General features: G+C 32.5%; 2 protein-coding genes and 2 long non-coding RNA genes across 8 annotated transcripts in view; 1 reads left to right on the plus strand and 3 right to left on the minus strand.

Annotated features, from left to right (window-relative positions):
• Positions 1-1,767: 1,767 nt before the first annotated feature.
• The window catches only part of LOC115447649 (kazrin), a 91,739-nt gene continuing 78,805 nt past the window's right edge, over positions 1,768-14,701 (minus strand). Inside the window, exons 6-9 of the mRNA XM_037438480.1 lie at positions 13,158-13,320; positions 11,347-11,474; positions 1,867-2,044; positions 1,768-1,784 (exon numbers count right to left, since the gene is read on the minus strand). Coding sequence (XP_037294377.1) covers positions 1,768-1,784; positions 1,867-2,044; positions 11,347-11,474; positions 13,158-13,320 — 486 coding nt within the window. The remainder of the gene's footprint in view (positions 1,785-1,866; positions 2,045-11,346; positions 11,475-13,157; positions 13,321-14,701) is intronic.
• Positions 2,647-3,742, plus strand: LOC119189339. The gene is made up of 2 exons (XR_005112348.1): positions 2,647-2,889; positions 2,979-3,742. It is a non-coding gene; the product is annotated as an uncharacterized LOC119189339 (long non-coding RNA).
• On the minus strand, positions 4,189-6,019 carry LOC119189337. 5 transcript variants are annotated; one of them, XR_005112345.1, is made up of 4 exons: positions 5,564-6,017; positions 5,241-5,479; positions 5,041-5,164; positions 4,189-4,683 (listed from the first exon to the last, which is right to left on the minus strand). XR_005112345.1 is itself a non-coding variant. In XM_037438610.1 (4 exons), the coding sequence occupies exons 1-4, from the start codon at positions 5,602-5,604 to the stop codon at positions 4,555-4,557; spliced, it is 453 nt and encodes a 150-aa protein (XP_037294507.1). In that variant the 5' UTR covers positions 5,605-6,019; the 3' UTR covers positions 4,189-4,554. The 5 variants fall into 5 exon arrangements, 3 of the variants coding, with proteins under 3 accessions (XP_037294507.1, XP_037294508.1, XP_037294506.1); XM_037438610.1 differs by having other exon boundaries at positions 5,321-5,479; positions 5,564-6,019; XM_037438611.1 differs by having other exon boundaries at positions 4,923-5,164; positions 5,321-5,479; positions 5,564-6,014.
• On the minus strand, positions 8,892-9,738 carry LOC119189341. Its single transcript, XR_005112350.1, has 2 exons — positions 9,588-9,738; positions 8,892-9,138 (listed from the first exon to the last, which is right to left on the minus strand). It is a non-coding gene; the product is annotated as an uncharacterized LOC119189341 (long non-coding RNA).

Here is a 14,701-nt window from a genome sequence, read left to right on the forward strand (position 1 = left end):
GTCATATCTAAGATACAAGTATTTGAAATACACATAGATACAAGATACAAAATACGTATTTTCATCTTGTATCTAAAATACTTTTTAGAAAGGATTTTGTATCTTGTATTTAAATACTTTTGTTTAGTATCTTAGTATTTTATAAATACTTTTCTGATAAAATACTTTATAAAAAAAATAGAGATTATTTGGTTCTTGTCGTTTATAAAATAAATGCGTAGAACTGAACGAGCGGTTCTTGGACATATACTCTTGTCTGTGTAATCTGTGGTGCCGTTATTAATGTGAGGAAAAATTTATAGATAGCGACTCTTTCTTTCTACAAATTTCACCGGCTGTTATGAATAATTATGATTGATTTGAAATCAGTTATTTTTCGTATACTTTTGTGAAATTCGAGATCGCAAATATGGAAACGTAAGTTTTATTTTATTCAGCTACTTTATCTATTTCTATACTATATACTTCCGTTCGATCCGATCCGTTTTTTAAAATGTTGTGGGTACCATAACAGCGTAAAGAATATGTAACAGAACTTATCCTGACTGAAACACGAAAAATAAATCGATCTGAAAAGCAAGAATCTGAGGCTTCGGACAATGTAGAAGGTGATATTAAAAAAAAGTAAAAGGATGAATCTTATTACATGTTTTAGAGGATTCTGATTCCTCTATTGAAAGTGGCGAAAACACGGGTCTACTGCCAGCTGCTGACTTAGAAACACAGCAATACCTAAATAATAAAGACATAAGCCTAAAGAGCTTAAATACTTACCCTGCAATAAATAATCTTAAAATACATACTGTGGAACGACTCTTTCTTTTGGGGTATGATCATGAGGCCTCATCGAAGGAAAATGAGTGATAAGATGTATGAAGAGTTGGTTTTGCTTAAGTCTAACTTAAAATTAAAATATTTATTCTCGTAATCTATAATGATCATCTATAACAAACTTAAATTCAAATGTTATTTTCTTACAAAAGTATTTGTATTTTTAAAAGGTATTTATAAGATACTTATTTTGTATCTAGTCTTTCAAATACCTTTCTCGAAAGTATTTTGTATCTGGTATCTGAAATACTTAATTTAAAAGTATTTTGTATTCCAGAAACTTTGTACAGGGTATTTTGTACATCACTGCATACACAAACAATGTCTAAAAGCCATTATCCATTTTATTTCATTGGAATTATGACACTTATATCATATATCACTGTTATCGTGCAATCTTTCTTATATTTTTTCTTCTTCTTGCTCTGAAACCCTTAAATGTTGTATACACCTGTAAAGGCATTTCATACTGTAAAAATTCCTATATATTTAAATATCGTTATATTGTATTGTGACATGTCGTTGGTGTAACTAGTAAATAAATAAATAGATAAAAATATTTAATAGCAAAACTTTGCAGTAATTGTGTAAACTCGTGTTTCGTTATAATCCCAACATTTTCTGAAACCAGAGAGAGTATCACAATACGGACAAGAACACAGAACACTGTACTAGGATTTTCTATTTTTCCTTTTGCTTATAATCCCTCAAGGTAACTTAGTGTCCATTTTAAAAGTGTATATATTTTCTATTTACTGTGCGTTTGTACTGAAACTACATCGTGAAACAACAATCCATTCTAATCCATTTGTGAAGACACCTCACTTAATATTTGATTTAGTTACATCCAACTTAAATAAATGATTTGATTTGACTCACTAGCTTTTCAACTTTGAGTTTGTCAGAACTTATAGATATTGAAATACCTACCTACATCTAGTTATACTTAGCTCCTAAAATTTTTGTTAAAATGACATTATACTACATTATTCAGATGTACTTCTTTGATATTTAATTAATTAGTTTGAGACGTACCTCGAAAAGTTGTTCCCTGGCATGCCGAAGCTGTGTGTCTCTGGCGCTCAGAGCGGCTGCGAGCATGTAAAGAACGTTCGGCTTCGTCTCTGGCGTGACGTAACAAAGCGGCTCGTTCCCGCTCACGCTCGGCTCTCTCAGCTCCTAGTGCTGATGATGCACCGCCTCTCGAACGCATCTAAACATACACAAATACTATCACGCCGATACCCTTCCAGGGATGGAGAGAGGTTATATCACACTCATATTTATTACGTCCATACCATACGTCTCCAAATTATATTATTCTTAATTTGCTGCGGTTAAGGCGATACCTCAAGGTCCATTTTCATACATTTTGTTTCGGCTTTAATCTGGGTAACTAAACAAGTATTGGCAAGTAAAGAATTTAAATTCACGTCTAGTTAGTGATTAGTTCTCGCAGTTGAAAGAAAAACGTAAAAATAATTAATAATCATGGATATTTCGGCCTTTAAAATTTCATCAAATTTGACAAGTACGTATTGTTAGTGTGAGTGACGGCTGACTGAGTATACCGGCACAAATGAGAACTATATATAAATGATTAACGCTGTCGCAGCAAAATAACCGTGAGATGGCGTTATTTATTCTTTTCAAATTGGATATATCGTAGTAGAATATACATGAATCATTTAAAACACATCAAATATGATATGCCTTTTAAATAATTTTGTAATGGGAAAAATAGAAAATAGAAATGAGGAGAATCACTAACTTTTATCACGACAGAGGGCGCACTGTACCTTGGCTTGACAAAACAAACGTCAAATCGTATGACGTATCACTGAGTGTTTATGAATATAATATACTTTTGTTCCAAATGCCTCAATGCAGTGCGTTAAATTGTAAAACAGAGGAATACATTTATTTCCAAAGGAAAGTAAACGTAGAAAGCAATGGGAATCTGCGTTACGTATAAAAACTTCGAAGCTAGTAGCACAGCACGATTGTGTGTTGCGCATTTTACAGAAAAAGATTATTACGGGAAAATCAATTATACAGGTGAGTCACTATAGAATTTCTATGTGATTTACCTATTTCCATTAATTTTAATTACTTCGTGCTAATTATTTTTGTTTTTATGATTTCAGGTTATGAGCTCCTTGCAAAATTTCTTAAAAAGACAGCTGTGCTATCTGTGTTCTTCTTAACGAAGATAAAACCAGAAAATCCAGCTGCTGTGGCACATCAACAACGTATTGAACGAAGAAGTCAGTCGAGTAACAAATGTAGATGATTCACAACCATCAAGTAGCAAAGTTAACCTAATAAGTGACAGAGACAATTTACTGGAAGTTGATCATGAAGAAGCAGTCAAAACAGAAGACAACAGTGCAGTAGGATGTACATATATTATGCATGAATTTATATCTAAGGGCACTCAAGTTGATCAAGAACACAAATATGGGTTTATGAATAGATATAAAGATGATAATGCCACTATTAAGTTTTACACAGGTTTTGAATCATATAAAAATTGAATTTAGTCTACTCAGCTCTTAGTCCAGTGGTTCACAAAATAAAATATTATGGCAGCAATGTGATTATTCTTAGCAGTGATTCTAATTCTAATTTATTAGTTGGTGCAATACCTGGTAGCTTGCTGTTATATTGTTCTCAAGCATTTGCAGGATTGATAAGTGATCAGTAGGCAGTGGAACAAAGTGACCTTTTAGCAAAATGTGAAAGTGGTAGTAGTATACTGACTGACAGAGGATTTATGATACAATATATATTTCATCAGACAAAAATGTGACCATTAGGATTCCCAGTTTCTTAAAAGAAAAATTTCAGTTGCCTGGTCTTAATGTAATAAAAGATAGGGAGCTTGCAAACAAAGGAGTTCATATAGAAAGAATAATAGGATTAACAAAGACAAACAAAATTTAAAAATGAATTAGACCATAACTATATCCCAATAGTGAGCAAAATCTTTTTATGTTTTATGTGCTAAACATCTACAATTTCAGGAATTATACTATTACTATATTGTGAAAGATATTAGATAAAAAGATGTAATTATTTCAATTTATTTATTAATTGTAAATAGTTCTTATACACATACTTATTTACATTTCTGGTTCTAAATTATGTACATAAAAGTTTAACAAATTTGTCAACATGCCATTAATAAATGAGTCATCTCTATTAATGAATATTATTTTCATATCCTCAAATGTGTAAACAATAAAATTGCAATATTAGAGTCCCCCCGAACAATAAAGTTGGCCTTGGATTTGGGCATAATATGGATGCTGCTTTTTAAATGTAATTCTCCATTAAGTATTTTTAAGTAAGGCACAGTCACAGAGGTTATTTTATAATATCTAGCAGCATATGGACACTTAACCTCAACAATAGTATCTTTACCCAATATACCGTCTGGAGAAACAGCCAGAAAAGGATATTCAAATGATATAATGAATCCACTTTTTTTATTTTTAGTCCATAATCTCTATCATATTTGGCAATGGAAATAGTTTCTTGGATTTTACTATGCACAACTAACATAGTCTGCACAGCTTTAGGGGCCAAAATCATATCGATTACATATATTTTTGGTACTTATATGCTTTACTGTGGCACACTAAATGAAACATACTGGCAGTAATCCTGCATGATCTTTCATGCCACTCAGAGGAATCACTTTGGGCTCTTGTATTCTTCTCACTTCCTGAATTTGTTCAGATATAATATTTTTAATAATAGCTTCTCTAGTAAAATATCTATTGGAGTCCTATCTACATAGGTGTAACGATCCCATTCAATGCCATGTGGATTTGCGGGTTCACATGTCTGTAATAAAGGTATTGAGCTTTCATCATATCCCATTACTAAAATTTTCACATAATCAGCATAACTGTCCATAATATCAGTAAGTATCTTTTAGTGTGTTATAAGTAAAAAGATGTCAATCTCTTGTTGGGTAAATTTTGAACTGCAATGGGTGAATTATAAAATACTTTCTTGGGTCTATTGAATGTCATTAATTTTTGAGTACTTGACAGATGCAATTTAATATTTTTTTTGTGTACCATCCAACAATACAGAGACATGTTTGCAACATGCTTGAGTACCACTGCCTGCAGCACAATCGCAATGGCATTCTTCAATTACTCCATCTTTACTTAATTTTATATCCACAAAGTATACCATTTTTTTCATACTGGCTTTACATTGTCCTCGCAAGTGGGTATAAATGCCATCTGTGGAATAGCGGGCAGTCACAAGATGTCGAAATTCGTACAGGAGTTGTCCTTTATGCTGAGTATTATATCTGCAAAAACAATAATGTAGTAAGAAAATATAATATAATGTTATCAAGATATCATGATATATGAGTGTAGGTATACCAATTTAAATACATAAAATTTACACTGTCATCTTTGTAAACAACTGCCTAAGATTATAATCATTACATATGGGTACATAACTTTCAAAATATTCCTGTATTGCTTGTCTCGTAATCATTGGTAAAGAAGTGTCCGCAATTATGTCTCTGAAAGTATCAGTGGCTGGACTCAGATATGCGATCTCCTCTTGGATCTCGCAGTCAACACCAAAATTTTTATTCCGGTCATTAGATTGCAATCTATAACAAAAACAAGAACTGAGGTCCGAGAACAAGAAAATAAGGCATATAAGCGAATTATAACCTAAATATTATAGTATTTACCTTTCTATCAAATTAGCCTTTTTTTCCGGCAATTGACGCATTTCTTTTACGAACCTCAACTTTAAGTTGAGGCACAGTCATGAAAGCGTACATATTTTAATGAATTAGCACTTCAAATTTCTTGAAATAGCGTCTTCACTTACGTCAAGAAAAGTAAACAACGGTAAACAAAGTACACTCGTGTACCTCCATTGTTATGAGTATTTGATAGAAGCCTTATTTATGATTTGACATATTACAACCGACGTTGCCGCTCTTCCTATTGACCGTCGTCAAGGTCGTGAAGTGAACCTATGGGACGTTGCCAGCTCAATACCCTGTTGGGTCTAAGGTAAAAAGTAAGTTTCATCACATTACGTTAATGTCACTACTATTGCACGCGGTTTTGCCTGTGCAAAATTTTAGATTTAAAATTATAAATAAGATCGCCTGAGAATTTTACCTGTATTTAATATAATGTAATTTGTAAATGTGACGATCGATAAAAGAATATAATATATAGTTTTTCAATAAAAGTTATGATTTTGTTTCTATTTATTAACTTCTCCCTCGGGATAGGTGCTTTAAAATCGTATTTTATACAGTAACTTTTCAAATAAAACTATTTACGGATTTTATCGTGGTGATTTATATTATTATTTTCTCCCTAATGCTATATGTACTTATATTGGGAGAAAATAATAATATATATCACCGCGATAAAATACGTAAATAGACAATATTCTCAAAAGATAAAAAAAATAAACAATACATAATAAAAATAACATCTATGGAGCTTTCAATTAAATAAAGAATAATTGGACGACAGGAGTTAACATATCAGCAATTAATTCTGTTGACAGAAGTTTATATAATCATATTACCGATATATTTAATTGTATTTTTCATTTCAGTGTTTGTATCTTCCAGTATTATATATTAGTCTATGTTTGTTTCGATTTTATACAGTAATCATCTATTATTAATAAATATTTCATTTGTAAAAACTTAAATTCCAATCGCCGTAGCGTAACTCAGGAAGATATTTTTTTTTATATAAATACCTCATACCAAAGTCTGTTTTACAACAATAAATCAAATAAAATAAAATTTCACTCGACGGTCGTATTATATACGGCCAAATTGAATAGCCGCTTTTTCATTATAAGAACAGTACATTACAACCACCTCCGTGACTTGTGACGGCCATTGCATTCCAGGCTTTTACAAAAACATGACGTTACTCGCGATTAAAAACAACCTTATGTGGTGGGTGTGAGGTCGAATTTGTGTTTAGTCCATCAATACTTATGATTTTCTGTTTCATGTTTTGTTTGAATTTATCGACGACGCTAATTTTTGTTATCACATTTGCAAGGAGTTTAGTTCAGCCTTTAGGATTCGATACAAGACAACATAATGGTGGTCTCGGTGTATGTACACCTTTGATGTACACGTATACACGTGCTATACCAAAATATCTGTATGAAGCTCCGTCATGCACCGTCAGTGCTAGCACAACTGAAGCTGCGTTGGAACCAGAACTAACCAATTGATCCCAACCGGATACCGATGCCTATCTACTACCTGTGGAAATGATTTCTAGTAACAACCTGCAATTGGTAATTGGATAACTGATTGTGGACTCGAAGCACGAACTTCAGTGGGCATTTAATGTGCCAAAACATACTCGGGTTATTGTTTCCAAATTCAATATGCCAGTGAAAAACAAAAGGGTTTTCATAGTGTTTCCACATTTTAATGCAGCATGTGTGATGAAATTTGGCACCATTGTTCTGAAAGGGATAACACAAACATAATATGCTTTATGTGGGCAATCATAACAGCTTGCAGATATTACACGCGAGTGGCTCATATGATAATCTTTGTGGACTCGCCAAATATGGCTGGTATTATATTTCTTGCAATTGAAAAACGACAATACATGGGACAAATAATTGACTGCGGAAATAAAGAAACCTGGTGACTAAGATAGATTTATTGCCAGTGTAAAAGGTATATATTGGATGCTACTCTATATATTACTGTTTATATGTAAGGGGCTAGTTAAAAAGGTTATATGGTCACAACTTAGATTCATCATTAGGAATGGAAGTTCCATACACAATATAGGAATTATTATTTATTAGATTACTCATGCCTTTACATTAGCATACTATCTCATGACAATTTTCTTTCCAGGCTTGAATTATCAGCAATAACAAAAAAGCCTATTTATTGGTTTCAAAAATAAATACTGTTTCACAATAGGACAATATTATGAATTGAAAAGAATAGATTTAAACAGACCTAGTTGCTGTAAAAAAAATTACAGAGCCGTTTACGGCAATGGAATCTAAAATAAAAATTTCAAGAGTGAAGAAATGCATAGTCTCCATTATTTAAATTTTATTAGAGATGGAGATTCTTCTGTGTTTGCTAATGTGAAAGAAAAAAAAGTACAACATGGGAACTAAATAAAAAATTGACACCAGTGCACAAGGTAATTTATTGTATCCAATATCCATAGACCTTTATCTCCTTGGCATAGTGTTAGTTGTATTATCATGAGGCCGGGGAGATTCCAAGGTTTTGTTACCATTTATGGGTGATAGGATTTTGAATGCCTCAAATATGATTGGTGTCATAAAATCTCAACTAAATTATTAGTGTAACATTCTTGGTAAAGACTGCTGGTCCCACCACACATTGAAGTAGAATAAAAAAGGAATGTTCAGATACAATTAATGCTTCACATAAATGTTTTGTATTTGTAATCATTAATACCTGGTGGTGTGAACTACTACTATGCTATGCTAATTATCATGATAACTTGCTATATGTCAATATTGTAATTCACCTTTTACTTGGCCGACTAAACATTGAACTTGAATTGATAATGTAATGTGGATAAACATATACTATATTACTACTCACATTTCAGATTTTAGCTAATACAAAGCTTCCACACTATGGATGAAATATTTTGAAACCAAGGTTACTGAAGAACTACTGTGCAATAAATTATTGTGCGGTAGAGCAATGGTCAGCCTAGTTCCATGGCTGATGATTTTCAGATTCGGCCACCGCATGTATTTGGCAACTATGAGAAGAGGAAAAATTTACTACTCTTTCCATTCGTAATTTATAATATAATTTGTACATAGTGTTACTTTTGTAAAATTAGCCAGACAAATGTGATTTGTTATCTATAATAAAAATATAAAACTATAAACTGGTAAATCATTTGCCATTGTATTCAAATTTAATTAGAGTATGTCATGTTTTAAGTTTGAGAAATCATTTCAGAATTGTGGCATTTTACTTAAAAACAAATAAAACCAAAAACTTTCTTCCAAATATTGTATTTCAGTAAAATCAATGTCCATATTTTCATGACTGGAGCTGGCTGGACAGTCATCCTGTGATTCTGAAGAACTACTACTGTCATCTTTAAGATTTATTATAATTCTTTCAATGTCCTCTTACAGGGTATGTTCTCTCTTGTAATAGTCATTTTAAATTTTTCTTACATGTTGACATGAGATTTTCCAATCATCTTCGGTTATGTCTTGAAACGCACTCACATATGCTTCCTTTAACAAACAAATAATTACTTTTGATTTGGATAATAAATGAATATTAAATTGTAAATTATTATTAAACCTGTACTTTGAATGAATCATTTCATTATTATAACATTAATATTTTATACAATATGAGCTGCTTCTGTTTTGCTATGCCCCATATAAGCTCAATGAGATTTAAATCACAGTAGTAAGGTGGAACCCTTACCACTCTACCTCTACCTACCTACCTACACTACACCTCAATTAGTAATTACTAATTATTGATGCAAGTATCTCAAGATGACGTGGACAATCTTTAAACTAATTTTGTCATATGAATGTAAACATTACCTACGGGCTTGATAATATATTGCAAGATATAGAAAAATACTTAGTGCAAGTAGTAAAAATCACTCCAGACTCATCAAAACTTATAAAGTACACTTAAATTATTAACAAAATAAACTTCCACTTACCAGATCCGATAGAATTGTTTTGCTTCTTGTTCAGCTAGACATGGTCGGTAAAAGTATTATATATAATTTCTCTCGCGAACCTTATTATTCGCGGCTTATTCATTTTGTATCGCGAATAGTATCTTCTTGTTCTTATTGCAAAATTTTAATAAAAGACAACACCGACACTATTTATAAAACTTCACAAACGTCAAAAATGTGATAATGTTGCCAGGTAAAATAAAGGATTAGTTCCATTTCTACACTTTTTGCCAAGCTATAAAATACAGTATTTTAATTTATTTATTCCCAATTTTTCGTCATCCATTATAAATATGCACCAACAAAGATGCGATACGAGAGATTACGTTCAATTTTTCGAGACCTTGAAATATGTTTTCTGCATTAGTACCATCTAGTGGTCCTATATAAAAATTACTTTCGATATGTGTGCGTGCGTATATGTACACGAAATACCGATCTTTCTGCTTCAGCTAACTTAAACGGTACTATTCTCAGATATTCGTTATGATGAAGCAAAATAAATATATAGATAAATTGTAGCATAGTATATACCTCTAGCATATAGCAAAAAATTTTCTAGAAACAAAGTATTTTGGACGTAATTATAAAAAATGTGACTTTTTGTGACTTCAATGCCATCTAGCGAAAAAATTGCGGCGGAGCCATGAACGGATCCGCCTTAAGTCACTTTTAGTTTAAATTACGTGCATGTTGAGTTGAGTTTTCCTAACTTCCTAACTAGCTATAATGTAAGCATGATAGCTATAAGTTATAATATTTAAATTATTGTAATCGTAGTGTTAAGTCTGTTGGAAAACCTAATAAATAAATAAATAAATAAATATTTTACCAGCCATATTGCCATTTATCGGAGACAATTCCAGACAGAGCTGATGCTAAGAAAAATCCAATATTACTGTACCTGATTCGGGACTCGAACCTGATTGTGAGTGAGACAGATAGATGTAAAAAAACAAGTTACGAATAAAATTAATTTTAATAAAAAGCAACTTAAATTTTACATGCCATAAGGCTACTATTACTACTACACGAAGCGAATTTGTTGGAGCGGCTACATCATACGTTCAGTAAGAAATATATTCACATACACCTTATTTTGGTTTTGACATTTTGATATAAAATGATCAAGCAATCAAAATACTAAAGCTTGGATTTTTGGCGAAAATATTTGTTATTCATGGAACATTTTTGACACAGTGTTAGCAGACGTAAGGACGAATATGTGGTTTCATAAGTAACCCTATGTAAAAAAGACCCTCTATAGAAATATTGTTAATTTACCTTTTTAAGCTTTCCTTTATTCGATATGTGCGTTGGTTTTATTATCGAACTACTCATATATTCAATTTTAATCGTATTAGCACAGGATGATTTTGATTAATCGCTCTAATCACAGCAAACATTGTGCAATAATAACATGAGTAACAATATACCAGTTTCCAGGCTCATTATACAAACAGCTAATTAATGTAGAGATTAACAATTAGTTTAATATCTAATATTATTAGATATTAAACTAGCATAGTGGATATTAGAATGTAAAACGATATTGTTTTTATGTTTTATGCAAAATAATTGTAAAAGAGGGTACTTTTGTACGCAGTCGAGAGCTTCAATGAAACAATACAATGATAACTAAATAGATGCTGTATCGTGTATCAACATGATAGGGTAAGATATTTTAATGAGGGTATGTCGTATTTAAATGCAGTGATTTATCCAATGCAATTTTTACCTGTTCATAATTCCGTATAAAATCTCGGAGCTCCTTTTCTTTGTCTTCCAACGTAGCGTAAAGTTGTTTCATTTGGTTCAGTAAATCAAATTTCTCTGCTTTTAACCTCTTCTTATCGGCTTTCAAAGCTGAAATAAAAGACTTGTCTGTAACCTAGGCATATCGCATTAAATATTTGCAGTCGAATGGCATTTCTATCTTCCTGTCTCGTAATTATATTTAAAGAAAGTCTTTGGGTTCTTTATAACTGCGATAAGCAGACGGCTCTATTATCTATTTATGTAGTATATGCGCAGAACAATTTCATAATCGAACTACGTTACTCAATATTTGTTCATTTCAATCTTGAATATCTATGGTACATTTTACTTTAAATGTTCAAAAATCCTATAATTAACTTTTATTAACTGTTTAACTTTTATTATAAACTGAAACATTATTTTAATATGTGTACGGCTTCAATACAATTCAATTAAGATATATTATGTCGGAACATTGAACGGCCTGACTCAATGGCCATCCGTCATACAAACATGTATGTTGTGCGTATACGTGTCGTACCATTGCAAGCCAAGCTTTAATCCCGAGTGATTCAAACTCTTTGAACACACGCTGTTCGCTTTGGGACTATATCCTCAGACAAATGTGGCTTTGAAATGTTTGATAGGAAATCCACTGGCGTTCTGATATTGGTTTACTCTTGTTCTATTTCATTTCATGTTTTATATGTGGTTTAATAGAACACAGAATGTGTACTGGTATAAAGAACAAGCGATTTCATTCTGAAATTGCTGTATTGAAAAATATTAATTGCTTGTTCTATATTGGATTGTATTACTTCTTTAATTTGTAATAAAAATTAACCTTATCTAGTTAACTGTCTATTAAGGGCCTTTTTCACACCTTCTGAATAAATACTACTCGTTACCTAAACGTATAAACCGACCAAATACCAAAGACTTATTTTTAATCTACGTTCCTAAATAAATGGTTATAAAATAATGACTTACATTAGCTGTTAACTTAATACGTTACCTGTCAAATAGAATTTACTCGAAGCTTGTGAAATAGGTCTTATTTTAATACATTTAATAACTCATGTCTCTATCTCATACTGTCACTGTAGTGAGCTAATCTAGTCCCGTGTTATTACGGAAACGCGAACAAATTGAATCACTCGTTTCGAGTAATCCCTTTACGCGCTCAAATAAAACCACGTTAGTCAATACAATTAAGCGCGAGTAGTTAGCGAGTTTTGGCGACATGTGAGCTTGTCCGGAGCTCGACTTCGTCATAATGACATCAGTGAAAATGTCAGTCGAAGTTACCCACACCCTCAGAATTACGTGAGGCGGTTACAGATTTCGGCCTCGTTTGCACAGGTAGGTACACCGTAGAATATAACGTATAGTTTATCAAAACGTCGGCTTACTACACGTCCCGCTCATATCATGACGGCACTCAACAAATTGGCCACTTTTATGGGATCAGATCGGATTATTGTAAGGATCACATAACTTGCGCACTCTCTTAGATATGACAAAAATGTGCGAGGTAAATGCCGGGTCGTGTTCATTTTCTTTTAGTAGCCTTATACAGTGTATGTTAAGACACAATGGTGGAGAAATTAACGTTAAATAAGTCAAAAAGATATGCTTACGAACTTCTTTAATGAATAAAAAGGCATAAACTATAATAATGTTTATAGGGTTATAACTATCATTTGTAATGAAATTACTCGCTAAGTTACCTACAATGACGCTTATCACAAGACAATTAGCATAAGTTCTAGACATAAACTACAAACTTACAGTTGACAGCTTCCCGTGCCAGCAACAGCTCTTTCTCAAGTTGTTGGGGGTCGAGTGGTGGGGCGTCCTGGCCCTCTCCTTTGGCCCGTTCCATGAGAGCAGTGCCTGCTTCACCACGCTCTGCCGCTGCCACGAGTAGACGCCGGACTCTTGTTAGCTCCGCCTAAAGATATTGCACTTTATTAAACTAACCAGAGATAATTTATCTCGTTTTTAATTGCATTGTAAAAATATTTTGAATTGGTGTTTGTTTCTTTGACGTTAGCAAAATAGGTCACGTAATAAAATTATAGCTTTACTGGATGCTTTGATGTCAACTTCATCCACGGAGAAATCTCAGCGCCGTGAAAAACATTTGAAGTTGACCTCCTTTGTTAATTCATGTTACTATTACAATAAGTGTGAAAATTTTATATCTTGGGATATCAAAAACCTGGTTAACTATAATTGGTATTTTTTCTTGATTAGGCGACATATATTAGATTTCGAGAAAGAGAATAATCTAGGCTTAAACCGTAGCTGAAATTAATTCTAATTTTAAAGTGACTAAGTTATCAAGTTTCAGATACTACGAAAATTTATAAAATACCTAAACTAATGCTTTTTACAAACACTTCAATGTATAGAGGTAGTTTGAAAAATCCTCACTTATTTACGTATCTACTTCAGCATTTTTATCTTGGTCCCTATGTATATATGAAAATATAAAGGGGTTTTGGGCTCACAACAATAAAGAAATAGATTGACCAGTTTCTATCTCGGAAATTGAAAAGTTTTCTTGGAATAAATATCTATACCGGAATCTGTGGCTGACAATAGCTTGTAGTTTGTAAGACTTTATAGCCTTTGCATCACTTTCTAAGAGCATTGTTTGCTGTCAATTCTATTGTAGACATAATCTGGGTTAGGTTCTAATTCCTCTTTATGGAGAAACTGAGAATATTGACCATGACAAATGAATTGTATGAAAATCAAATTTGGAAACATATTGAGAACATTTTACATTCCTGAACAATTTTGCAATGGACCTAAGTCCAAATAAGTCATGCTTAATAAGATTGGTAAGCAAAAACACAATATCACTTTACCTGCGGAGACGGTAAAAATAGACTTAACATTATTTAATGAAAACGTAGCGAATACCAATAGATCCATTTATGTCGCGCACTCGAGATTTAGTTTGTGTAAGCTAACTTAAGACATTTCATCTAGTTGATGTATTCGGGCTAGCATACATTATTAATCCACTCACATTTACCGATACCTGAAGCTCGGTTAGGACCATGATAGTAATAAACTTAGGGCACCTGACTTACTCGGGTCTTCAGGAGCGACCGAGCGGAAAGCTTTATGAAGATATTGAGATAGCGAACTGAAGCAAAATAAACCCGAGGCTCTCTCATAAAATATTAGAACCAATGGGACTCGTAAAGTTGAAAATTTATTGTGTAATTACGAAGTTAAACTAAGTATGATTGGCAGTCGGATTACCGACTTATTTACGACACAACGTCGCGTTTTGTACCGGAAATGTACGTTATTTA

Source organism: Manduca sexta, chromosome 14, assembly GCF_014839805.1.
Source record: "Manduca sexta isolate Smith_Timp_Sample1 chromosome 14, JHU_Msex_v1.0, whole genome shotgun sequence".
NCBI lineage: Eukaryota > Metazoa > Arthropoda > Insecta > Lepidoptera > Sphingidae > Manduca > Manduca sexta.

Excerpts from the sequence above, each read along its gene's own strand:
- LOC119189337 (XM_037438609.1), bottom strand. The coding sequence starts at position 5,604 with ATGCGTCAATTGCCGGAAAAAAAGGCTAATTTGATAGAAAG. Across the intron at positions 5,480-5,563 it reads AAGGCTAATTTGATAGAAAG|ATTGCAATCTAATGACCGGA; the intron begins GTAAATACTATA and ends TTTTTGTTATAG. Across the intron at positions 5,165-5,320 it reads ATACAGGAATATTTTGAAAG|ATATAATACTCAGCATAAAG; the intron begins TTATGTACCCAT and ends TTGTTTTTGCAG.